The sequence below is a fragment of the Camelus bactrianus genome, chromosome X, assembly GCF_048773025.1.
Source record: "Camelus bactrianus isolate YW-2024 breed Bactrian camel chromosome X, ASM4877302v1, whole genome shotgun sequence".
In the NCBI taxonomy this organism is placed as follows: Eukaryota; Metazoa; Chordata; class Mammalia; order Artiodactyla; family Camelidae; genus Camelus; species Camelus bactrianus.
Window position 1 is genome coordinate 25638939 of NC_133575.1, and position 27279 is coordinate 25666217.

Consider the following 27279-nt stretch of genomic DNA (forward strand, 5'->3'; position numbering starts at 1 on the left):
ATACTTCATCCATGAGGCACTTACATTCTAAAAGTTTGAAATTTTTTCCCTAAAGTTTTACATTTTAATTTTAGATATTAGCATTCTGAGAACTAAAATCATATAGGACAATTCACAATATACTTTAGGAGACAACGTTTTAAACACACCTGGAATACAGAAAAATACACCACATATAGTTCCTATTTTGTGCTTAGTTTGTGGAAATGTTAAGTCTGAGATGATGGACATTAAACTATACTGAAAACAGTGGTAGTCAAGAAATGTACCAACCTTCAGGATCCAGTAGTTTCTCTATGCCTAACTGATATTTGGCGATGTTGAATGCGTGTTCCAGTCGTTGTGTGGCTGACTGCTGGCAAACCACACTATTCCAATCAAACAGGTCTGGCCTGAAACACACACAAATACAAAGACAAGTATAAATCAATTTTAAAAGTTTCATGAGATTCACTTCAACTCTGATTTTTGATTGACAACCCATGTCCACATTCCTTAAGAGCTAAGTGTTACTCTTCACTACCCCACAATATCATTACTCATTTAAACAAGTCACACTTTTAATTAAAAATCCTGAAGAAACAAAGGAGAACTTATTCTACCTTATTCAAGCAACAAAATGTGTTCATCTCATCCAATCTCACGGATTTGAATACCAGCCATTTGCTCTTCCAATTCTATAAGCCTAGCCCAGACCTTTTCCCTGAAGTCCAGACTCTAGATTCATCTGCTTACTCAGTATCTCTACTTAGAGTCATCACAAGACTCAAAGTGTCCAAAACTGAGCTTCTGATCCATCCCCATGGCACTACCCCAAACCCACCAACTTCTCTTACAGTTCTTCCTTCCTCAACAATCAATGATGGGGGCAAATTTGCCGTTGCTCAGTAGAAACCTTGGAGTCAACTTTGATGACTTTTACTCTCATACAACACTTAGTTGGAAATATGACCACTTCACACTATCCTCGCTGCTATCAGTTTAGCTTGCACAGATTATTACGTTAGCTTTCTAACTTGCTCCCCTCTCCCACCCTTGCCCTTGTTAATCTGCTCTCAGCAGAGCTGTCAGAGTGATCTGTTAAAATGTTTCATCATCACCTTCTCAAATCCTTGCTATTGGAGGAGTAAAATTCACTGATTTAACTGTGACTTTAAAGGCCCTACATGGTCTGGCTTCTCATTAAATTTCTGATTTTATTTCTTGCCTCTCTCATATTCCTCAAGCAGGCGAGATAATTCCCTCCTTTGCACCTGCTATTCTCTATGTCTGAATTTATCTTCCCCGAGACACCCACATGGCTCACTCCTCCACTTCCTTTGGGTCTTTACTCAAAAGTCACATTATTGATGAGTGCCGAATGCCTCCCTGCCCTCCCCATCATCTAAAATTATATTCTCCCAAATCACACTTACACATATTCATTTCCTATCCCTCTTAATTGGTTTATATTTTTCTCATTAGCACTTACACTATTCAACATATTATCCATTTAAGTAAAGTTACCAATTTATCCATTTACCCCACTGGAATGTAGGATACAGAACTTTTTTACTAGTTCTGTTCACTTCTAGAAACCCAGCCTGACACATAGGAGGGGCTCAATATTTATTGCTAATACCAGAGAATGGATGAGAACATACTGTATGAATATAATTTTATTTGATAATGGAGAAAACACAAAGTCATGTAAGAAGCATTTCTTATCCATACGTATTTTAAATCTAATGAGGTAAAAATGCATATATCATAAATTAAGTAAATTCTAAGTGTGAAAAATACAGATAATAATATATAAGGTTTTCTAAAATTAGAAAAGGTCAGGAAAGGTTTTTGAGGCTTAAGGGAGTCTTAAATGGTGGTCTGGGTTTAGATTTAAGAAAAGTGCTTGAGAATAGAATCCTAAGTTGTTTGGATATTAGAGAATCAAAGTTCTTAGGGAAGGAAAAAGCAAGATGTGTTCAGTCAAGACCTCACAGGCCTGGCTGGCTCCACTGGGAGATTTCTGATATCAAATAAGGTTTAACATGGGGAGATATGGTTAGGATGGGGGATTGAGATGAGTTTGCAAAAGGCCTTGGCTATTAAAGAATTACAATTTATCCCAACAACATTGGAAACCCATTACTTAAATGGTTTTCACCTTTCCTGGATCTCAGATACTTTTGAAAATCTGATCAGTGCTATGAAACTTCAACCCAGACAAAATACATGTCCATATCTTTAAATAGAATTTGTGTAGAATTTTAGGACATTTGGGTCTGTCCATGGACTCCTGCTTAAGAACTTATGCTCTGCAAGAGAAGACATTTCAAGAATGGGCTTAACTGCTATTTATCAAAGTCATACTTTATAATAAAGGTACAGAGCTTTGTAGGAGAAAAGCAAGATGGCGGAGTAGGAGGACGCTTGTAGCTCACCCTCTCCCACAAATACACCAAGACTCACATCTACAGACCCACTCAGCCAACCAGAGCACCTGCCAAACTCCAACAGAACATCGCCCTCTTCGAAAGACAAAGACGCCAAAAATCTGGTAGGAGAAAAGGAAAAAAGAAAGAAGAAAAAGCAAAACAGTGCGGGACCAATCCCGCGGGGAGGGAGCGGCAAAGGAGGACTGGCGCTCGTTTGCTGGGTCTCCCCTCTCCAACGGAGAGGCCAGTGGGATGGAAGGGGAGCCTCCCAGGCTCAGATCTGCCCCAAGCACCCCTTGACCGACAGAACTGAGTAAAACGGTCACAAAGGGTCCCCACAACACCCAGCCCGAGATGCGAGCTGGCAGCTGGGGCTGGGACAGGCCCCCGGGGCTGGGACAGGCCGCCCGAGCCGGGCGGAGGACTGGGCCGGCTACATTGACGCAGTCCCGGGGACTGCAGGGTGCTGCGAGCCGTGGCTTGGAGGGGATACAGAGCAGAACAACCTCGGTCCCCCATAAATTGTGAAAAAAGCAAAGCAACACGGCTGGCGTGCCCTGGGGGGATGGGCACCGCAGCCTTTTTCTCCTCAGACCCACGGCGCCATTACTGGCACTTCTCGCGAGAAGAGAGGCAGGGCGCAGCCACAGCCACCACCTCCCCCTGTGCACAGCACCCGGGCGGGGGCGGGGCTGAGCCCTGAATCCGCACCCGGAGGCTCCGCAACGTCCTAGGCAGGACTGAGACTTGTTTACAGCCCGAGGCAGATAGGGTCTTTCTGCCCCGGCACCTCAGAGAACTTGCGCCACCAAGACAAACAAGGAGCTTAGATTTGACATGAAGCAGGGGCGGGGCCATTCCGCAGTCTTCCCCGAGCCCACCTTCGGAGCGTCAACCCAAGTCAGAGCGGGCAGCTGCACAGAGCAGAGAAGCAAACAGCTCCGGGAGAGGGTGGGCGGCCACCCACCTTCCTGGCAGTAATGCAGCACCTGACCACGGTGCTGGGAACCATAAGGCTCTCAGCTGATTTCTCTACACAAACACTACAGGCCAGAAGGGAGTGGCAAGATATATTCAAAGTCCTGAATGAAAAAAAAGATGCAGTCTAGGATACTCTATCCAGCAAGGCTATCCTTTAGAATAGAAGGAGAGATAAAGAACTTCGCAGACAAGCAAAGGCTAAAAGAGTTCAGCAACACTAAACCCATGCTAAAAGAAATATTCACAGGTCTATTCTAAATAGAAAAGGAGCAGGATGCTACAAAAATGAGAAACTCATAAATGGAAAGGACATAACTACCATGCATTACAAAAAGAATAAACACAAAACTGTAAAAGAAGACATCTAAATCATTAAGAGTGGAAGAGGGAAGCAAGGAAAGCCACTGTGGAAAACAGTATGGAGATTCCTCAAAAGACTAGGAATAGACTTACCATATGACCCAGGAATCCCACTCCTGGACATATATCCATAAGGAACCCTACTTCAAAATGACACCTGCACCCCAATGTTAATAGCAGCACTATTTACAATAGCCAAGACATGGAAGCAGCCTAGATGTCCATCAACAGATGACTGAATAAAGAAGTGGTATATTTATATGATGGAATACTATTCAGCCACAAAAACTGAAAACATAACGCCATTTGCAGCAACATGGATGTTCCTGGAGAATGTCATTCAAAGTGAAGTAAGCCAGAAAGAGAAAGAAAAATACCGTATAAGATCGCTTATATGAGGAATCTAAAAACAAACAAACAAACAAAACATAAATACAAAACAGAAACAGACTCATAGACATAGAATACAAACTTGTGGTTGCCAAGGGAGTGGGGTGTGGGAAGGGACAGACTGGGATTTTAAAATGCAGAATAGATAAACAAGATTATACTGTATAGCACAGGGAAATATATACAAGATCTTGGGGTAGCTCATAGCAAAAAAAAAAATGTGACAATGAATATATACATGTTCATGAATGACTGAAAAATTGTGCTCTACACTGGAATTTGACACAACATTGTAAAATAACTACTACTCAATTTTAAAAATGTAAAAAAAATTAAAAATAAAATAAAGGTACAATTTCATTTCTCCTTTGATTCTCATTTCCTATCCTGTTTCATCCACCAGAATTTTGTACACTTCTCAGGAAAGTACTCCAAGGTAACCAAAACAATGAACAATCTTTTAGAACCTAAAATATGTATAAATTGGGAGCTGTCTCTAGTAGTGGAAAGACTATCAGAAATAAAAATTAAATTCTAGACTATGTGGGGCAAATGGTAACTTCACTATGCAACGTCTGCCTCATCTTCATTTCTCCATCTCTCAGCAATGGAAGTGAACGAGAATATAGATGAGAGAGTATGGGAAACTAGTTTTCTCACCTACAGTACTGTAAACAAGGTTAAATGAGTATGATTAAAAAAATAGAACTGCTTCCACATTCCAGCCCTTCTCCCTTCATGCCCTTCCCCTTCACTTAAGCCAGTAACTAATCACCTGGGTGAGGAGTTATCTGAGTTATATAATCTATTTGAGCTTCGGCGTTTTCATTTTTAAAAGAAGGAACTGTACTAAATGACCTTTGAGGTCTTTTCTATCATGAAAATCAATCTAATTAAATGTTTTAAATAATTAAAATTAATCAATTAACATTTAAAATAACTATGATTTTCAAATGCATAAAGAATTGTAAAACCAACCAACTGTAGAGGAAAGCCACATACCTTTTCCATGCTAAACCAGACCATAACTCATAAATAAGAACATGCAACCAAGATCACCAGTCTTTTGAGGAAACCATCGTGCTGAATGAGACAACATAACCTAGTAGACAAGCATAAGCAGAATCCTCCAAAAATTCATATTCTGGCTCTACTACATATTAGCTGTGAAAGGATTTCAATTGAAAATGGAACCAGAGGATATAAAATGGAGAATTTCACACAGATGTCCTCTAAAGAATGGAACTTAAGAACTGAGAGATTTTCTGTAACACCTGTTTTACAGAAGATCAAGCCTTATCTTGTAATCAGTGAATGTCCACTATGAATCTCTCCCCATCTTCAAGCCAATGAACTTACTGCTTACACTGTGGCTGGACTGTCCCTTGTTTGTGCTCCTGCCCCAAACCCTCAACGGACTCAGCTGTAACTTGCCACAGTGTGCATTTCCTGAATTGCAGTTTCTCTGTTATTCCCAAATAAATTCAATTTCTGGTAAGCTGAGCTCCCCTCAGTTTATCTCTTTATTTAGTTTGACAAGGCCAAACGGTCTTAGGTAAATCACAGAAGCTCTCTGTGCCTCAATTTCTCAATTTGTGAAACAGAGACAATGATAGTATCTATGTCATGAGAAACAGGTAGGATATTTCACTTAGTGCCTACAAAACAATAATTGCTTAAAAGCATTAACTACTATTACTTTGTTCTAAGGTTAGTTATATTTCAATTTATAGATTCAAGCCAAGGACACCTATACTTACAGAATAGATATAAATGTTACAAGCACTGTTGACACAAGAATAATTATCTAATAACAGAATGGAAGATGGAGAGGAGAAAAGAGGAGGAACTGTAAGGGTGATAATTTCCTCATCCTTCATTTCAGGTAGTCAACAGATCTCATCTATGCTTGATGAAAAAAGGTATATACCACTGTCATTTAAAGCCATCCAGGCAATAATTATAAGAATAAAGCAATTATAATATAGTAATCAAATCAGGAAATAGATGGGAATGAGAGGTAATTTTTGTGGGTTTCATATTAAAGAATAAATCCACATGTCAGAAATGAATTAATCAAGAAATAAATATATGTAATTATGAAAACCATCAGAAGGAATAAAAGAAGTTGCTGACACTGACTACTTCTAGGAAGCAAAGTGTGATAGGTAAGGCTGGGGTCACGAAGACACGTTTTGTTTCTTTTGGTCCTTTGCCTCCCTCTCTAATGTGTAACAGTTTTTTTAAATCCATGTGCTGTGTTACTTCCATGGTAATAAATTAAAAGAAATTAGGAAGAAAATTTAATTGCAACTTTATACTCACTGCAACTTATTTGCATATTTTGAGCACATTTCTAACCAATTATCATTTGATTTTCCCACAAGAGTAGAATCTGGCTTCCTTTTAACTGCACTGTAGTAGACTTGTGTTTTAATATAATACTTTTAATTTCCTACATATTGAGATAAAATTTAGCTTTAAAGAGATATAAAGCCACTAAAAGCCTAACCTTTGACAAGGCTCTTTGTCAATTCCTATGCTCTTTATCAAGTTCATGCCTTTGCTACATAGCTTAGTCACTCCATTTTTGAAATCAGGACACCTAATGACATTCCTAAGTGTACCAATGACAATCACCCTAGAACAGAAACCTCAACCAGTTTTTTTTTTTTCCTTTAGATAAACAAATGAACATCTGTCAGAGACAAATAGAAGAGGGAGATGATTCATGAAAGAGCATTATCAACTGTGAGAAATCTTTTGAAAAGTAACATGTTATGTACAAATAGGTTACTGATGATTCATTCAATATGACAGAAGAATACATAAATGGAGATATTTTGAGAGACAAAGAGTAGGTCAGGGAAAGATATGATAGGGCAACCGGGATTTGTTTACTGTATTACTTACAAATATATTCAAAAATCGTGAAACAGAATATTAACAAAGATAGTCTGTGACCATGCTTGCAGGATTGAAATCTTTCACTTGAAAAGAAAATGTTAACGAGCCAACAAGGACCGCATAACCTGATCCGCAATATTTCTGTTCATCTGCAAATGTGTACATGAATAGTAAGATCAGTATGTTCCAGCCCTTACTGTGAAGCATGTGGTTGCATAAATGAACACTGACTTATAATGCAGAATGAACGTCTCTATCCCTTCTCATCTGGCTGTGTTCAAGCTGTGGAATATTTTCCTTCACGTCACACTTAGGACAAACAACGTATTAACATTGCTTAATATGTCGATTGAGTATGAGCCCGCTTCCTTTTGAAAATCATGCTGCTGAGTCATTCACCTGGAAAATCAGTCTGGATGGGGTTAATTAAACCCAGCTGGAGCAAGACACCTGACAAAGACACTTATTTAGAAAGCCTCCGTTTGCTCTCAGATTGGTAAACCATGAAGAAAATTTAGATTCTGGACTTTTCGAGAAGCAAGACTGGCAGAGGAAAATGGTAGACTAGACTTGTCAGGAAAAGAAAGATCAAAGTGAGAAAAGATAAGCTGCATTGAAAACCAGAGAAGATGCAGTCCAGGGGCATTTCAAACACAGTTAATAAGGCAATGTATTTGACCTTGGGGATTGGGCTGAGTTAAAAAAGATGAGTAAGAGGAAAACTAAAGTAAATATTCCTTAGAGTAAATGAATTATACATATAATATATTCTTTAGATATTTATATATTATATATGTATTTACTGTGTAATTTTCATTTGTCTTTAACTGTTATCAATTCATCTACTGAGCTTCTTTATACAAGAAAAAGCAAACAAATATTTTGTTATCTAAGAAAATAGTGTGAATATAGTTAAGGACATTTAGTTCTCTATATCACACGGAGTTCCTTTTATAAAGATCGACAGAACAACTCTCTCTCACGCTTTATAGAAATTGCTTTGCTGTTCCAGTGATTGCTTTCTTTTGCTACTCTGAGCACTGAGTCAGAATTAATTGTGGTCTGCTCTTTGCCTTCGTTGCTAAGATGCTCAGAAATTCTTTTAATCCTGAAATACTAGAAAAAAAAAAAAACCACAAGGCCTCATAGTATTTGCTATCCAAGTGTAGATCTGACAAGAGAAATGTTTCTTTTTCACATTATTAATCTGATGATGGTAATTAATTTTACTATGGCCACTCACATAACATCTGGAACCATTTTGAATGCTATAGTTTAGGCTAATACTAACACTTTGTACAGAAAGACTGAATTTTTAGCAAAGTTAGAATATACCCGTGATTATCTGGCAGAGTCTCAATTTCAAAGTTGTTGGTCCCCTCCCCCCACCATAACCACATTCATGCTGCAGTAGTTTTAATATTTCAACAACTAAGTGATATATAAAAAATAGGATACTCTTATTCAGTGCATTCCACTGGATGGTTAGAGCAATATGGTCAACATAAATAACACGTTGCATAGAGGGAAATGATCTGGAACAATACTGGAGAAAAAAAAAACAGTCTCTAAGTCAGTATTTACAAAAATCATTCAATGTCTCAGTAGTCTCCTTACCTGTGACTATGGATGAGAGCGTTCAAAGCCAGGCCATCAGACCAGCTGGTGGTGAAGTTAATGACATTAACCTGTGGATAATTACGAGTTGATTGTCGGACCCAGCTCAGGAGTATCTTTTCACTGTTGGTTTGTTGCAACCCAGCCATGATATTTTTCATTACATTTTTTACCTATGTGTGGAAAGAACATGTTAAAAGAAAATGCATGAATGAGAACCAGACAAACTGAAGTTTGAATGTCCTAAGATTCAGTCATAAATAATGGGAGCTTTAGGGTCAATCAGTAATGAGAAATAATAGAATCTATGAAGGCTGTGTCCATGCTAATTAGTTAGGAGTCTATTCTGATTGGTTGGTGTCTGTGATATACCATTTACTGAATATGTTTAATATCACTCATGGATTCTTCCATGTTAAACTATTAATTTTGTGTTTTTAGAATTGCTTATCTGCTAACTTTTAATGGATATGCTAGATAAGATCTGTCAGCCTTGTGAACCAATGACAAGATACATTAGTAGTTTGGGGTTTAGTAGCACTGTGGCTAAAAGAAGAATCTTGCTTTTTTTTTTTTTAATCTAGGCTCAAATTTTGCCTTTGCTATTAAAAACTGTGTTAATGGGCAACTTCACCTTTTTTAGTCCTCTGTTTTCTTAACTATACACACAAGGTCGCTGTGAAAATCGAAGGACAAACTACATATAGGAAGATAAAACCCCAAGTTTGTACTATAACTCACAATAATGCCAATTATGTTTACTGACTTAAATTTAAAAAAAAAAAAGAATATAGAAATGAGTTTTCCTATTTAAAATAAAAACAAAAAGTCAGGGGGAGGCTATAGCTCAAGTGGTAGAGCACATGCTTAGCATGCATGAGGTCCTGGGTTCAATCCCCAGTACCTCTTCTAAAATAAATAAATAAATGAACCTAATTACCTCCCTCGCCCACCAAAAAAAAAAAAAAATTTAAAAAAAAAATCAACAAAAGAAAGGAAAAGATCCTTTCTTCTCTAAAATCCATAGATGTGTCACCTTGTTTTTTTGTCTATTTTTATTCAGTCTGGTTTAATCCATTATGACTTTTTTCATGGTAAGAGGTTCACATGCAAGAGAAAAACAAAGGTTACCAATGCCCTAAACGTGTAGAACTCTGGCTCACTTACAAGGCCTCCTGGATCACAAGAAGTGCCATGTAAGAAACTGCTTTTATATTTAAAAAAACAACTATAAAGTTACAAAATATCATTGAAGATACATACACAGCATAGGTCCTTAAGGGAACACAGAAGGCACACTTCACCTCTCCAGAGAGACCTGCTCTGGTATCTAGAAGCACATTGCCCTGAGCAGCCCAAGGACCACTGGACTGCTGGTGGGTCCCCAGGGGTAAGAAAAGGTTTGGCTAGGCCTGCCGGCTACCCTGGATACTGTCAGTGTTATTTGCTTGTTTGGTACCCTTGATCTTCTGGGTCTGGTAAGCTGGTCTACGAGCTTTTCTTTAAAACAGTCTTAAAATAGTCATGTCACCCAAAGAAGAGGTGGTCTCCAAGGGTGAGTCAGTGACAGGCATCCAGACCCACTCACTCCTAGATGATGGGGCAGAGGTCAGTTTTCTCCCCGCCTCAAGAATGCAGAAGGAACTGGTGCTCCTTGAACGAAAGAATCTTGGAAGGATCATTTTCGACAAAGTGCCTGGCATGAACAGGGGCACCAAATGCAGACAAAAACCTAGCAGGTTGGGCCTGTGCTGACTTCTGTCTTACTTGTACTGCCTGTAGCAAAATGCTTCCTGTGAGCGGGTAACAAGGCTCCATCCGCCTTGTTCCTTTGTGCTAATTTTTGGCAGAGAGGTTAAAGGGCTTCAGGTCTATAAGTCAGAGATGGGGAGACAGGGCTGAACATTTCAGAAGCCCACACATGCAGAGTGCTTAAATAGTGCTAAGCCAAGTGGTAACGTCTTGTGGGCTGGGCTCGGGAACATCACCTCAGGGCTGTGAGGAGGCCCGCTCCCGTCAGCAACTCCCGCCGCTGCTCTGAGAAATCACAGTCTCCCTCCCCGACACCCAGGGTTCCCCGGCGACCGCCCCACCTCCCGAGTCACAGTCGGAATTCCCTACTTTCGCCTTGTCGGCTGTGGAATCTTCCCCACGGTCTCTTTGAGAAATTCGAACGTGTTGTTAAAATTCAGGTAGAAGTCAAATGCAAACAGCACTGTGGCAAAGAAACCAAACACCTGGCTGCTTTGGAAGTCCCTCGGAGTATTCGGTGACAGCTGTGACAGAGATGGCGAAGGAGACAAGGGAGGCTGTGACACTACGTAGGAAGTCCATGAGGGACCAGCACACGCCTCGCCACTTGCTCAGCAGCTTGGTATCAGCAGAGAGGAAGTCGAGGGTCAGGAGAAACCCCAGAAGGCCGCTGCTGAGGACGCCACTTAGGCAGCAAAGGTCACGGGCGAGAGACCCAACTCCGCCAGCAGGAGGCCGTCTTGGGGCGAGCAGAGGAGGGTGCACAGTCAGGTAAGGCAGCACCGGACCAGGAGGGGCCGCTGGACTCAGCGTCTGGGTCGCGGACCAGGTTCGTTCGTGGTGGCGTTGCCACACCCCACCCCCATGCCCGGAAGGGAGGCGGAAACAGAAACTGCGGAAGGAGGAAAAGGCCTGGCGCGGCTTTGTTTTTATGAGTTGGTTTCTGGACATCTGATTCTCTCCTATGCTGTGTGCAGGTGCAAATACCATTCAGCAAGGCTGTAATACTTCCAAGTGTCATTCTTCTAACTAATCTGACGCAGAAATCCATTCTAAACGTTTTTTCTAGGTTTCAGGAATGCAGCTGACACCTCATTATAGAACAAACCGTCTACATACTCTACTAAAGAAATAATTACAAGGCTACTCCTTTAATATGTCAGGCCCCTTATCACCTACTTAAAGTAAGGGTATCAGTAAATGTGATTAGTTTTGACCACCAAGGGCTTCCCTTTCAGGAACTATAAGGTCCACAAACTACCAACACTGGGTCAGATGATGAATACCATTGTGTATTCTAAATATGACATTTTATTTCGCTTTTTCATCCATGTAGATGTTAACAAATGCCTTTGGGGAAAATACATATTTTAACATCTCCAATGTTACTCCTCTCCTTTTATGAAAGATTCAATGGAAATTTTAAGATAATCTATTAAATCTAACTTTAAAATACTTGAAAAGCATTTGAGATGATGTTTGGTAAATGTGGTAATGATTTGAAGATGTGGTATCTTTGCATATATTTGTCACCATCCCTTGATAGCTAAATCTATTATTTAGAGGTGGATTATCCAGTTTTCTTAATTCCTTCCTGACCTGCTTATTTAGTCAGTTACTCAGTGAGTAAATAGGTCAAATAGTTATGTAAGATATGTAATTTTTCTCATCATATTCTAAAGTTACAAAATACACAGCCTCCATGTACAGAGATTGCAAGACGTTTACTATGTGTCCTGTGCTGAACCAGGATTGGAATCAGCAGATTCTGGCTCAGTGGTGGTGATGGATTTGCACTGATCAGCCAACCCTCCCATGATGAACGGGATTCATTTGTGAAATGCTTGGCCAGACTGCCCTCTATGTGCATAATGTTAAAGGACAACACAGTATTCAATCCAAAACTCCTTTAGCATCATTGTGTCACTAATTCAGCTTATCAGCATCAGCCTCAGCCTCATCGCTGTTGCTTCTACTAGGGTGCAAACGTTTCTGAGAAAAATAATAATAATAATAAAGGGCAATGTGAGATAAGCAGTTCTTCTTTTCCTACAGAAAAGGATTTCCTACAGATTAAGGATCAGCCCTCAGTGAGACACTGAGCTGCTTCTAAGGTGAATCTTTAAGCAGAAATGTTCCCCATCCTCAGGGCTTACTGTACCTGAGACAAAGAATCAATTTAAACAAATCTGTATATGCATACAGCTATACGTCTATTTTTGAAAGGAAAAAAAAATGAAACGTCTTTGAGCAGTGATTTCAAAAATGACTAGGAGTTAATGGGACAAAGAAGAGGTGATGTACATGGAGCCGCACCGCCAAGATTCTCCTTTAAGAAAGGGCTTGTTTCTCCAGCTGTTATCAGGCAGACCTCAGCCTTGAGTCCCCACGGGAACTGCTTGAATTGCAGAGGCATGTAACCTAAGGTCACACCTTCCTAGGGCAGCCCACCTAGTAACTGATGAAGGGAATGTTGTTAAGACTCAACCATTTCAGCCCCACTCAGGACAACTCTGGAGGTTCATTCTTGCTCCCAGTTCCCCATGGGGTTGAATAAAGCTCTTGTTGGCTGTGCATCAATTAACATCCTGCCTACTAAACTCAAAGTCTGGTTCCCAGAATCTATCCTGTGACTAAAAGGAGTTACAGCAGAGGGGTAGGAGTGAAGACAGGTAGGAACAGTCTCCTACAAGGAAAGGATGGAAGTGAGTAAAAGGCCTGCAGAAAACCAGATCAAAACCTGTCTTGCACAGAAGGTACTAGGCAGGCAGGAGGTTACAGTAAGAGCTTTCAGCAGCACAAAATCCATCTTCCTCTTGTCTGCTGTGAACATAATAAATAATATAAACATTCCAGTGTGAAGTAGCCCTGGATAGGAGTATTTCTTTTGAGTTAGCTAGCAAAGGTGGGGGCCTGACCTCTGAGAGCACACCACTGTTAGCAGGATATGTTTTTATCTCCAGCTGGTTCCCAGAACCTAGCTGACCCCCCTAAAAAGGATGATCTGCACTTTAAAAGGAAGAAGAAAAAGATGCCTAACACACATTGTCTACTTCACAATTTTGCTCCAAGCTGCTTACTCCTCAGAACAGGCATTATTTTTCAGGCTAACAATTTCATCTGAGTGGAAACTGGAAAAACAATGACAGGGGAAATAGGGTTGGCATTCCTGAGTTTTTGCAAGTTCAAAGAGAAGGCCTCCAGAGTATGTGACTCTGAAACAGGAGTCACATCTTTCCATCTCTCCATGTCATTCTTAATCTGATAAATCTGGAAAGGATATTAGGTTGGTCACAGTGTCCTTTAATCTTTGCTGAGATTCAAGAGTTTCTTTGACTATTAAATAGGAAAGCAAATATGCACTCTTGGTGAAAATGTCTTTGGGATTGATTCACGGAGTATTGACCACGAGAAACTTTTAAAAAGTGGTTGAGTAGTTTTAGGAGAAAAGGGAGGTATGATGGAAGAGAGATAAGATAAGGAGGCAGAGGCTGGGGAGAGTCTATATCCTTGCAATCACAAGGATATGGTGATTCAAGGACAGAGATGGAAAACAGAAGACTGTAAAAGAAGTCTCAGACCAGGAAAGACTGCAAAAGCATTCCTTCTGGTATTCCTGTTGTGAAAGCCCTTCCACGTGCTAATAATAAAACATAAACAGGGTCACAAACAGATGAAGAAAATATCAGACAGGGTGGTTTTGAACCTCTATCTGGCAGTGAGTTGACAGGGAGTTGGAAAGGGTTTTGAGGAGTAAGAAAGGGTGAGATCATATAAGAGATAGTTTGGATGATAAATACAATTAAAATAGACTTTGGGGGCTCTGAGCATGCCTAAGACCTCCCTCTGGCTTTGTCATGACCACCATCTGCACAACTCAAAGTGTCTTCTGCAAGCTGGAGTTTCTCCATGAACCATTTGTTACCAGGCTCTCAGATAAATACAACTGATACTCCATTAGAAACTTCTGTAGCAATTTTACAGAGTCCTATATATGTCTGTTGTGTTTAATGATAAAAAAGAGGCTTGGGTTTTGTATGTCTTTTTATTTCATTTTTATAATGCTTCAGTTTTATTGTAATTTACATACACTGGAAAAGGGGGAAAAAACTTACTTCCTCAAGATAGTGTGAGAAGTACTGAGCAACAGAAGGAAACCAGTTGGCCTTGCTGGGGTGGGGAAGGGGGTGGGCTGTGTTGCCTTGCTGGTTCTGTTTGATACCATGACCATATGAAAAAGGCCCAGAATTAGGAATCTTATGAGCTATTCTCTGTTGTCTGCTGCTACGGCTTTTCTCTCTCTCTTCCAGTGTTGCTGTGAAATAGGACTGAGCCAGTTCAGAGTGTTTAGAATAAAAGGATATGGGAGTCAACTGGGAGAACAATATGGGTACTGAGTTGAATAGGTATACCCCGGTCTACATGCTGTCTGACTCTTCAAGTCAATTCTACTAAAGGAAGTAGTGATACCTGCTACAATAGGGATGGACCTCAAAGATTATGTTCTGTGAAAGAAGCCAGATATAAAAGAATATATATTATATGATTGCACTGGTACGAAATGTCCAAAAAGGCAGACATAAAGAGACAGAAAATAGATTAATGGTTACCTAGGGTTGGGGGTGGAAGAAGGGAGTGATGGTAAATGGACATGAGATTTATTTTTAGGGTGGTAGGAATGTGCTAAAATTAGATTGTTGTGATGATTGTACAACTCTGTAATTATCCTAAAATATTTGACAGATTGCAGTGAGGGAGAGGGGGTACTGTTTCTTCCTCAAAATAATTTGAGAAGCACTGGGTAACAGAAATAAACCAGTTTGGTATACTTTGAATTTTACACACAGAACGGGTAAATTTACTACATATAAATTACACCTCAAAAAAAAAAGCTGTTTTATTAAAAAAAAAAAAGTAATCTCTGCTAATAAAAAGAGCAGACATCTCAATTATCCTCCAAATTCTTAAAATATGACTGGAAAATTCTAAGCAATCAACATTCTTGGTATGGTATACCTCTAATGAAAATGGTGCACCGTCCTGAAGGCTTTATGTATATTCTCTTATTTAATTCTGACAGGAAATATACATGTTCATTTTTTTTTATTTTTGATAGTAAGGGAATTATGGCCCAGAAAGGGATGGCATCATACCTAATGTCACTAAGATGGTAAATAAAGAAGTGAAAATTTAAGCCCATGTTGCTCTGACTAAAAAATATATATATATTCTTCATTAACCAAATGACCTGTGATCTGTTTTACAGAGGTCCGATAAAATACAGGCATTCAGAAGACTCTATGGTGAGCTGGTTCAGAAAAAAATGTAATTTCCAAATCAGATTATGAAGTGAGTTCGTGTGTATAACACATAAACAGATCATCATATCCCAATCATTTTTTACTGGCATTAGTTTACACTGAGAATACACAAGATTCACAAACTCTTATTCATTTGAAAGTGATTAACAGGAAAAACACCTATCTTTTTACAAAACTATGTACTTACTTTTAGGTGAGTTACAGAAGACATGTATTTGTAAAAAAATATTTTTATTAACCTATTGATAAGATTTGTCTTTTTTTGCTTCTCATCCGTACCCAGTGAAATAAAATTTCGAAAAATATTCCTGTAAATGTGCTAGAACCTGTTTTATAATCTGCTGATACTTCCCACTGCAGATGACACACTGTTTCCTGATTTCAATGGCAGCACTATGGAGATGGGCTTTGTATTGTTAGAGATACACATGTTTGTTTTGCAGGTCAAGGGTAAAAATGAAAGAAAGGATCCACAACATGTTACCTCCCCCGCTCATCCCCTAAAAAATTCATCAGAATGCTTACCTGCCAGTGGAGGATTATATTCCAAATCAAACCAAGAGTCAGTTTATGATTTCCATCTACTATGTCAGTGCTTCCGATATTCACTAAATCAACCTGTTAAAGATAAAGTGGGAAACGTGTGAAGGAAGGAGACAAAAGGTCTATTTGGAAGGAAAACAAAATGCAAAGGTAATTGCATTTAGCTGTTTTCAGAGCCTAAGCAGCATTCCAGCTTTTTCCAAATAATCTAAAAATGAGACAAATTGCATTTGTAACTACACTTTCTGTAACAAACAAGTGTCCCCAAACACGTTTACAAAGAGATAGGAAATCAATGTACTTTTAGTATGTAAATAAATTACTGCAGATTAAAGAGTCTGATCAGAGTATCTCCAAATAAAATATGTAACAATGACAACTCATAAAGGATACCTACAATTAAGAAGTGCTTCCTAATACATAATTGGAATGTGAAAAAAAGGGGGGGGGATTTTATCATTCCTTTTATGCTCAGAGGACTGCTGTCATAATTAGGGGTGACTGCATTTGACTAAAATGTCCTTGCTTTAGAAATACATATTAAAACACTACCAAGCAATGGAGCTAATGGCCAGCTCTCTTTTCTCTACCTCGGACTGGGTTTGGGAACTAAAATCTGGCAGTTTTATTTTTTCAAGATAGATCTTGTCTCCTGTCATTCATGCTCCTAACATTTTTAGGTGGAGTCAGGTAACACATAACATGAGACAAATGAGCACATGAAAAGATGTTCAACATTACTGGTCATTAGGGAAATTCAAATTATAACCATGAAGAGCTAGCACTACACACTTACCATAATGGCAAAAATAAAAAATAGTGACAATATCAAATGCTGATGAGGACATGGAGGGCAATTGGGTCACTCATCTCATGCTTTGCTGGTGGAATTTTAAAATGCACAGCCCAAACATTTTGGCAGTTTCTTACAAAAGTGAACATGTGTTTACCATACCACCGAGCAATTGGGCTCTTAGGCATTTATTTGAAAACAATGAAAAGTCATGTTTATATAAAACTCTAAGTAAAAGTGTTCATACCAACTTTATTTGTAACAGCCAAGAACTGGGAACAACACAAATGCCATTCAAGGGTGAATGATTAAACATATTAGCACATCCATACCATGGACTACTACTCTGCAATGAAAAGGAACCAGCTATTGATACACACAGCAACTTGAGTGAATCTCACGGGAATTATGCCAAGTGAAAAAAACTAAGCCAATCTCCAAGGGTTACATACAGTATGATTCTATTTATATAACAGTTTTGAAAAGATAAAATTACAGAAATGGAGAACATAGTAGCAGTTGCCAGAGGTTAGGAATTGGGATGGGTTAGGTAGGGTAGGTGGCTGTGGTCATAAAAGGGCAGGACAAGGGACGCTTGTGGTGATGGATCTGTTCTGCATCCGGACCCTGATAGTAGATACATAAATGTACCCATGTGATAATGTATGGAACTAAAAACACATGCATACACAAATGCACACACATGAGTACAAGTAAAACTGGAGAAATATAAATACTATTGGTGGATTGTATCAATGTCGATGTCCACAGTATTACCATACGGTAATTTTAATGTATGTTACCATTGGGGCATAGCTGGGTTAAGGGTACACAGGATCTCTCTGTATTATTGTTTACAACTACCTGTGAATTTACAATGATCTCAAAATAGAAAAGTTAACTAAAAAAAAAAGAACATCCAGGGATACTTTAAAAAGAGAAAACATCAAAATGAAGCAAATAGGCAACTTCTGATTAAGGTCTATACAATGAGGGTGAAACTGTCAGAGCGAGAGTTGAGGGCTGAGAATTAATTCAGGTTTCTCTCCCCATTTACTATCCTAGGCTCACTGCTCCCTTTGGTTGAATTTTCTTTTAGCTGCCTCCAGTATTTTGCCATTTTGTCTTGTCCTGAGGGCACTGACCTGAGAGTTTCCCATTCATCCCCCTCTAGATAGCTTCACTAAACATCCGAGATTCATTCTGGTTAAACCTTTCATTCTTTCAGGTTCTAAACCCTTCCTGGACTAAGTCTCACTTGGACCTGTGTTTCCCTCTTGTTTCTTCCTCCAGTAAAATGGGTTCACCATTTTCTTTTTCAATGCTAAAATATATACTCCATCATTCATCTTAATTTTCTACATTTTATTAATTATAACTTTTAAAAATATGAAACTATCTGGGGAATCCAGGTGAAAAAAATAAAAAGGCTACTCTTCAGTTTAATTGTCAAATCACTCTCAATTACTCCACACATAAACTTATTTGTGGGTTCAGTGGATAATTTAATACTTAAATTTATTTTTGTCTCCCAACTATATACACATTATTGGTGGAATGCCTTAAAACAAATAAATGAGACAGAAAAAAAAATGTAGACTAACTGAAATAAAGATAAACAATCTAGATACAAGTCCATAGTTTAATTCTGCACATAATTTATAGTAGAGGGTATTGCTGAGCTATCAATCGATTAGATGTGAGGATAGGACTATATGGACTTTACAGAGAAATCAGCCTCAAGTAAATGGACAGCATGTAAATGGACATTTAAGTAAGGATCTATTAAGGAGTAGATGGGCAGAAGTCCTGAAAGCTGGTTAACATGAAAGACCTCGACTTTCCTGGGTATAGGAAAATCAAGGTGATACTGTCCTTGTAAGGTATTACATGTCTTCTTATTTCTACAATGCAGATGCTTTTCATTGGACAACTGAATTTTAGTAGAACCCCATGGAAATTGTTCCTACTTCAGTGCTGAGGTTAATTTAATATCAATATTTCAAATTACTGGTCATTCACATAGATTTGTCCTATACATGCAAACAGTAATTTGCCATGACACTTTCATTTTAATTATACAAAGTAGAATACAGTAAGTTTCTAGAATTTAGATCCCAGGGGAGATTAGTAACTCATGAGCAAGAAAGCACCTTCATCTACATTTCATTGGAGGATTCCTCATGTGGCAGCAGAAGTAGGAACTCCTCCATGTGAAAAGGCGTTATACATTTATGAACTGATTTACTGATTCATTCATTCAACAAAGACATTTTGGCTATATGTCAGGCACTGATGTACTTAGGATACAAAAGGGAAAAATATTCCTGTTTTCTGGAACTTAGAGTAAGAGTGATAGTCAGATCATGCCTTTCTGAAGATTCAATTATTTAAATGGAGACTATGTGATTTTTAAGAAATAGATATACTCAGGGAATCACTGCTGGTAGTTAAGTTTAGACTTGCCATAGGGACAATCCTGGGGAGATTTAGAGCAAGCAGCGGGCACTTAGATAGATACCAGCAATCCCTATTCACTCTTGTTCTCTGTGTGAGCAGGGAGTTGGTCCCTCCATTTCCTTATCCCCATAAAATTCCTTTTACAATCCAATCTCTATTATGTCAGGTACTGTGCTCAAGCCTGTTAAAGTAGACTAAGCTAGAACCCCTAATGGCAAAAAGCTTAGAAGCATATAGCAGGCCACATAATAAAAACTAATTAAAATTAGGTAAGATCCAGAAAATCTAATTCTAGGTATATATCCAAAATAACTGAAAGCAAGGACTCGAACAGATATTTAAACACCAATGTTTAGAGCAGCATTATTCACAACAGCCAAAAGGTGGAAACTATTCAAATGTCCATTGACAGATGAATGGACTAACAAGACAGAATATTTTTCAGCCTTAAAAAGGAAGGAAATTCTGATACATGCTAGAACATGGATGAACCTTGAAAACCTTAAGTGAGTAGAATTAGCCAGCCACAGAATGAAAAACTATTATATGATTCCACTTATATGAGATACCTAGAAGAGTCAAGAACATAGAATAGAGGTGACCAGGGGCTAAGGGAGAGGGGATTAGGGAGTTTTTTTAATGGGTAAGAGTTTCACTTTGGGATGATGAAAACGTTCTGGAGATGGATAATGGTGATGGTTGCATACCAATGGGAATGTACACAATGCCACTAAATTGTACACTTAAAAATGGTAATTTGTATGTTATGTCTATTTTACCACAATAAAAGTAAATAATAAAGAGAAGCCATTGGAACACACACACAGAAACCGTAGACAATACCTAAAGGAAGGTGCATGGATATAGTCCAATAAAACTTATTTATAACCACTGGAAGAAATTAGGTAGGCAACTATGTCTCATGGGGGCCAAGCAGAGAAAAAGAAATGATTGTGACAGCATGAGCAAAAGAAAGAGGAGATGTTCAGTGTTGACTAAATCTATAAAGAAGGAATATAAAGACTGGAACACAGAAAGGGATGGGGGAGGGGGAGGCATACTAAAAAGAAGAGCCCATGTAAAGATAGAAGAACCAGGGTAAAGGTTATCACCTAGTCGGGAATTAGAAGTGTTGTACTCAGGGACAATGTGGCATGGGTGAAGTTGTTAAACCATCTGGGGCAGGATTATGAAGAGTCTTTAAAACTCAAGGAATGCAAGGAACTGATTAGTAGGGACAGCATAGGGCACTATGATGCAGAAAAACAATAATACTAGAGAAGTTGAACAGATCTTGGCTAATTCTTAAGGGCACTGAGCAGAAAGTAGTGAAGATTAATTATAAATGTCTCTTAAACTGATACAAGGAAGCTTAAATTTTGTCAAGGACAACAAACCTTTTCACAATTATCAACTCTAAGAAATGTGCATTTTATAATAACATACTGCATCTTTAATCACAACTTTACAAGTGATGCAGTGATAAACATTTAGCCATTTGTCAATCTTTGATGAACAATAAGAGCATAGTATTAAGTCTTAATTTTTATGAAGATATTCTGCAGACAGTTACAATCATGCAATCCAATTTATGTAACTCTCTGTTGATCTGCAATTATATCTTGTTAGTATACGTTTTTATTGTCAGTGTTACTCACTATGCCATTCTACCCAATAGGCCAGTTTTGTTGGTGGTCCTTACAACAGGGAATAATGAGCAAAAAACATGGATTTAAGTGGTGTTTCACTCATATATTCTCTATAGTGTGTGCCTTAGAGGGTAACTCTTATCATACTGCAACTAGTACCAATCATCATTCCTTTCTAAAGGTCCATACTTGATCAAGTCATGTTGTCATAGGTGGGTATTTTGTCATCTTGTAGTTGGGTTGTAAGAAATATAACTATCCCCATTTCTGAGTGATAAATTATATGCTAATCTTTGTACTGTTTTCTATGTGTGTGTGTATGTATGCATGTATGTGTGTATATAATCTCATTTTGTTCTTTTTAGAAATATTTTACTTCTTTATACATAAGACCACACGTATATATTATTTTACACAAATGTGTGAGATCTTATACATGCCTCTCTATTTTTCTTTAGATAAGTTTTTTCATTTTGCTTGCCCCACTTTCTTCCTGACTTCTTTCCTAATCTAACCTAAAAAACTCCTTTCATATTTTTCTCCCTATCATATGATCATTGTATGTGTGAGTATACATGTGTGATATCATGTAGACACAAATTTATGAGGTTTTATAGTTTACAGAAAATGGCATATTATTGAAATTCAATTGACTACTACTTTTACCAAACAATAATCCCTTTTAGTCATTCATTTTAATGGCTGTATAATGTTTCATAGTTTGGCTGTATCAGAGTATTCAGCCAGTCCCCTGTTCGTAGACGTTCATTTCCAAGGTTGTGATAATGGTTTTGTTTAGATTTGCCACTTTATACAATCCTGGAATGGACATCTTGTATATACATCCTCAGAGACTGATGCTTCTATTGTTAAAATAGCTATTCCCAGAAATGTATCTATTAGATCAAAAGGTAAATATATTTTTAATTTTAGTAGGTGCTTCTTTGTAAAAGGTTTTAGCATTTAATGTTTTAACCAACATTATATAAGAGCAGGCTCTTCCCTTACCAGAAATGGATGTTTCTGTTTTTAAATTTTGCCTGTCTGATGAGTATAAAGATATTGCACTGTTCATTTATTTCCGTGATTCCAAGTGCATTTAAAATATATTTTTCTATGGATGATGATTACAGTGTCATCTGTGAATTGTCTGTTAATATGCTTTGTCATTTTTCTATAGGGTAGTTTTCTTCTCTTTCTTAATTTTAAGAGTTCTTTGTAACTAACAGCTAACATTTACTGAGTATTTACCACATGCAAGATATGGTTATAATCAATTTCAGAGAGTTCAACACAATAGATTTTCATCATTTATATTCAAAAGTAAAATTGTCTTCTACACTTATTATTTAATTTTATGTTTATAGATTGCTAGTACTAAGGTTATTCTGACATCACAAAAGAAATTGCAGAGTTTTATCCTTTTTATATGCTCTGGATGAAATACCTTAAAATACAGAAATTATTTATTCCTTAAGGACTCTGTCAAATTCATATGTGAAGAATCCTGGCCTATTTTTCAATGGTAGACCTCTAGTAAAGTATCAATGTTTTCTGAAGTAATTAGTCTAGTTTAATTTTCTGCTAGTCTTATGTCAATTTTAGTAATTTGCAGTGTACTAAGAAATCATCCATGTCCTGGATTTTTCAAAATTAATATTACAGAATTGCTTGTAGTATTCTCTTAAGTTTCCTCTGCATCTGTGGTTACACATCCTTTCTCATTACTTATCTTGTTTATTTGCCATTCTCTTATTTTCTCTCGATTAGAAGAGGTTTATCTACTTTGTTGAGCTATTCAAAGAGCTAGCTTTTGAATGTATTCAACCTATTTTTTTTCAGTTTCCTATATGGAATTCACTTTTCACTGTTGTTTTTGTCTTTATAATCTTTTAAGGTGTATACTTATTCTTTTATTTCTACCTTTAAAAAAAATTAAGGCCATAAAGTTCTTTCTGAATAGAGCTTTTACTCTACCGACATCATCATCACAGTAAAAGCATGAGACAGTTACTAGTTTATGCACGTTTTACCAAGAGGGAAACAGACTATCAAAGATACACAAAGCTTCGACAAGGTCAGATGTTAAAACAAGTTTGGACATGAGAGATAATTCATTAATTAAATCTAGAGAATTCTCCACAAAGTGCCTTAATCTGTCTCCAAATTAATAAATATTGCATACCACCATGTAGACAAGGAATATTATTTGTTTTGGTTACAGTTTGTCTCCATACATCTCTTCTTCAAACTACCAAAAAATATAAAAAATAATACTATAAAAAATAATACTAATTAATAATCACTAAGACTCTAGAAGAGGGATACTTCATCGTGCTTGAAAAGTATTGTTCATGGTCTTTATATCACTACTGAATGCCTCATATTGACAGTCTAGCCAATTTTAACTCTGAATTATCATATGTTTTGTATTGTTAATAATGCCCCATTTCTTACCATGCAGCTATGAGTAATATTGTTTTTTAAAATAATTAACTAGCTATTTTCAAATAATCATCACCATGTTTCACAATTGCTTCTCTGTTTTCTTTTACATATTTTCCCAAATACACACTCTGGAATTATATCTTTCAAGGATTATCAATCTAGTTTCTAAATAACTATGAAAAGGAAAAATAAAAATTAAAATATGTTAACATCTGTGTTAAATGAATAATTATATGTATGTCTAGTAAGCAAAACAAAAAACATTTACATGACATATATGTTAATAAATAGATTCACTGTGTGTGTATCAGTGTTGTGACAAGCACTAGGTGGCAGGAAATTCAATACTGAGGTCACTAAGGATACCCAAAGTTATGTTTTCCTGTCTTCCAGAATGAAAGCATCTGACACCCAATGAATAGGTGTGAAAATTGATATTGTGTGTGAAAATTAAATAGCATGCATTGAATTTTTACAGAAACAAGTTCACCTCCACATGAAGATTGGCTTTAGGAGTTTCTGAAAACAGGACTAAGACATTACTCAAAAAGTAACAGTAGGTTCTGGCTCAGAATTTTGCAATGTTATTTGTGGAAGATGTTGTATTAAACATAATTCTGGAAGATAGAAAATTCTCACCATTTGCCTTGATATAATGGAATCTTATTGTGGCTCCAGTAGAATATTTAAATGTGAACTCTTAGGAAAACATCCCTTGAGTCAAGATGAGCACGCTATTAAAAGAAAAAAAAAATGCACCTAGGAAACCTAAGGAATTAGTTTTTGGAATACAGCAGTCTATTGTTATCCATTTTATAGTAGTGAGAACACGAATTGAAGGGAATTCCTATTCCGTTCCCACACTAGTATTTAGACTTAAATATCTGGTTTTGTACAAAAATTTGTATTTAATAATTCTATGATGCATATACAAGTATTTCAGACAGCACTGTTACTTCCTGGTGTTCTATTTCCTAAATTAGTTTGCTAATCACTGGGCATGAGGAGCAATTTTCTTCCATTGCTTATTTGAGAGAATGTTTGTTTCATCCCAGGTTTTGTTTTATCCCCAGTTCCTTCAAGGTGTGGATGCAATCCAGCATTGTCAATAATATTTTCCACAAGCTAAATTTAGATATCCCATGGTGGTTATAGTGAATATATACATAATGAGGAACATTTGACATAAAAAATAATTGCAATAACCAAGTCAAATAATGAAAATGGAACTTCTTAGGGTAGAACAGAAGGCAAAAGAGAAGAAAAAAATATAAATAAAAGCCAAGGAATAATATTCCTGTGATATCTCTGACAAAGTTCTAAGGAGTAAATCTCTTACATTTTTTCATGCTTTTTAAAGTTTTGGTGGTGGCAGGGAGATGGATAAACTTTTCCAATTTTAGTTTGTAAATAATTTAAGCATTTGCATTTCTAACACAGATGTTGTAGAAAGTTATATCTCATTCAATAAGGGAACTATTGCCTTTCCAATAAATTATATCTGCCACTTCTTGCCTCTTTGGGGGGGGGGTAACTAGGTTTATTTATTTTGTTTTTAGAGGAGGTACTGGGAGTTGAACCCAGGACCTAATGCATGCTGAGCATGAGCTCTACCATTTGAGCTATACTCCCCACTTCTTGTCTCTTAAACAACCAATGAGAAGGATATTTCATAGCTACAGGTACTAATGAAAACACATCTTGTACCATTTAGCCAATTGATACTAGGTTAGGGGTAGGAGGTTCCTCACAAGTTTCAAAGAATGTGGTTCTTCCAGATCACTTCAGATTTCAAGATTTACCCTAAGGAGGGGTCATTTTTGTTCCTTAATATGCAGAATACAGTCTGAGCATTTATTTTAATTAGGCATGGGGTAAGGGATAAGGGTAAGCCGTCTTTGTACTTATCAGTCTTGGTATGTGAGTTTAACTGAAAAATGCTGCAAATTCAATCTTATAAAATAATTTCACATAGAGTAAGATTATGAAAGGACCCATGAAATATCACCTTTAAAAGTCTGGGTGGATTTCCTTAACCAGAATCTTAAACAGTAACTAACATTCAGGGGAAAACCATGCATTGGAATTTATCATATAAACATCCCTCTTGATACTCAGACCTCATGAAGATATTCCTACATTCTATAAATTTGGTCCTTTCAGATCAATACATTTCTTTCTCATTAACTGTTTATAACTGAGAACTTTCTCCCAACATTCTAGACAAATAGGATTTGCTTTTTAAATGTGTTAAGAGCCTTTTATAAAACATCTGCCATCATGTAGTGAAGCTAAATAAACTTCTCCACATTGAAGAGAAATTCCTCAAGTATTTATATAATCCTTCCAAAAATAATGCATTCAAAAGATCAAAAATGCAGGAAAAGCAAAGAAGTTTCACTGCCCTGCAGCATGTGCTTTTATACTGTGTTCAAGATTTATATAAAATTTTAAGGCTTATGGGCATAAACTATACCTTTTTCTTCCAGTGAAAGATACATGTATTGAATCTCTTATTAACTGATGAATAGTTCAATATAGACAACATAAAGAGTGGGCTGCATTGGCCACTGTGGTCTTGGCTCTCCATGAGGTTTCCTTTCTTCCCTCCCATATCTCTGTATTCCAAAGATTACTTTTTATTTTATGCAATAGAAATTTGCATTGGAAAATACATTCCAAAAGCATATTTTGACCTATAATACATCCTAATATTTAGTTCTGGAAACTCATTATAAAGATACTATCCCTACCTTCAATGACTAAGCTTTACATATTTAGTCATTCATTGAATATTTTTCACCATCCACCATATGCCACCTATTAAGTGTTGAGGACAGAGACAGACTAAAGAATGGACTGTTTTATCAAATGGCTTAAAGACTAGTGAAATAAGTCAAAACGTCTCTATTTTGAATGTGTTTATGATAATCATACATCAGAAGATAATTCTTAACTGAGCTGTGTTTTTGTTTGTTTATACACTGCCTCTATGACGACAAAGATTTGAAGCAGTTAATTTTAAAAATCTCATAATGTTAATTAAACATAAACATTAAAGTGGTGAAGGAAAATTAAAACAAGTATAGCAAAACAGAAATTTCTGTGCAGGTACTCTTATTGAACATAAGATGCAGAACTAAACATTTTTGGCAAAGTAGCTCTTTAAACTAAACACAATTTTCTAGATGGGAGTATTATATACTAGAGGGCATCATCTATAAAACTGTCTTCAAAAATAATTTCACAACATAGAGTAAGGTAAAAGATGTATACACTTTCAATATAATATTATTTAACTTGAATTTTCACAAATATTATGTATCTTATACCTGGCAATACAGAGTGCCACTTTAATGACAAGAACCCTATATATCTACAGCTTTCCAGTCTTGAGGCATGTATACTGATTTCAAGGAAAAAAAAAAAACTTAGCAATAGCAACAACAAAAAATTTTAAGATAAGAGCATTTATTATAATGAGAAAAAATCAATTATAATTTGTAGCTATATTATATTATCCCGAAAGATCACCATGTGTACAAATCATAGTAAATGGTTACTTCAATTTTAAGTTGAATAGGCAAGGAAAAACATACTATTTTTCCCTTGATGCAAGAAATGAACAGGGTGGGGAGATAACT

General features: G+C 37.1%; 1 protein-coding gene across 8 annotated transcripts in view; it reads right to left on the reverse strand.

Moving 5' to 3' along the window:
• Nucleotides 1-27279, reverse strand: part of DMD (dystrophin) — a 1840970-nt gene that overhangs the window by 1469816 nt on the left and 343875 nt on the right. For all 8 annotated transcript variants that reach the window (XM_045507265.2, XM_045507267.2, XM_045507235.2 and 5 more), the window contains exons 5-7: nt 16268-16360; nt 8670-8842; nt 274-392 (exon numbers count right to left, since the gene is read on the reverse strand). In XM_045507265.2, the coding sequence (XP_045363221.2) occupies nt 274-392; nt 8670-8842; nt 16268-16360 (385 nt within the window). The remainder of the gene's footprint in view (nt 1-273; nt 393-8669; nt 8843-16267; nt 16361-27279) is intronic.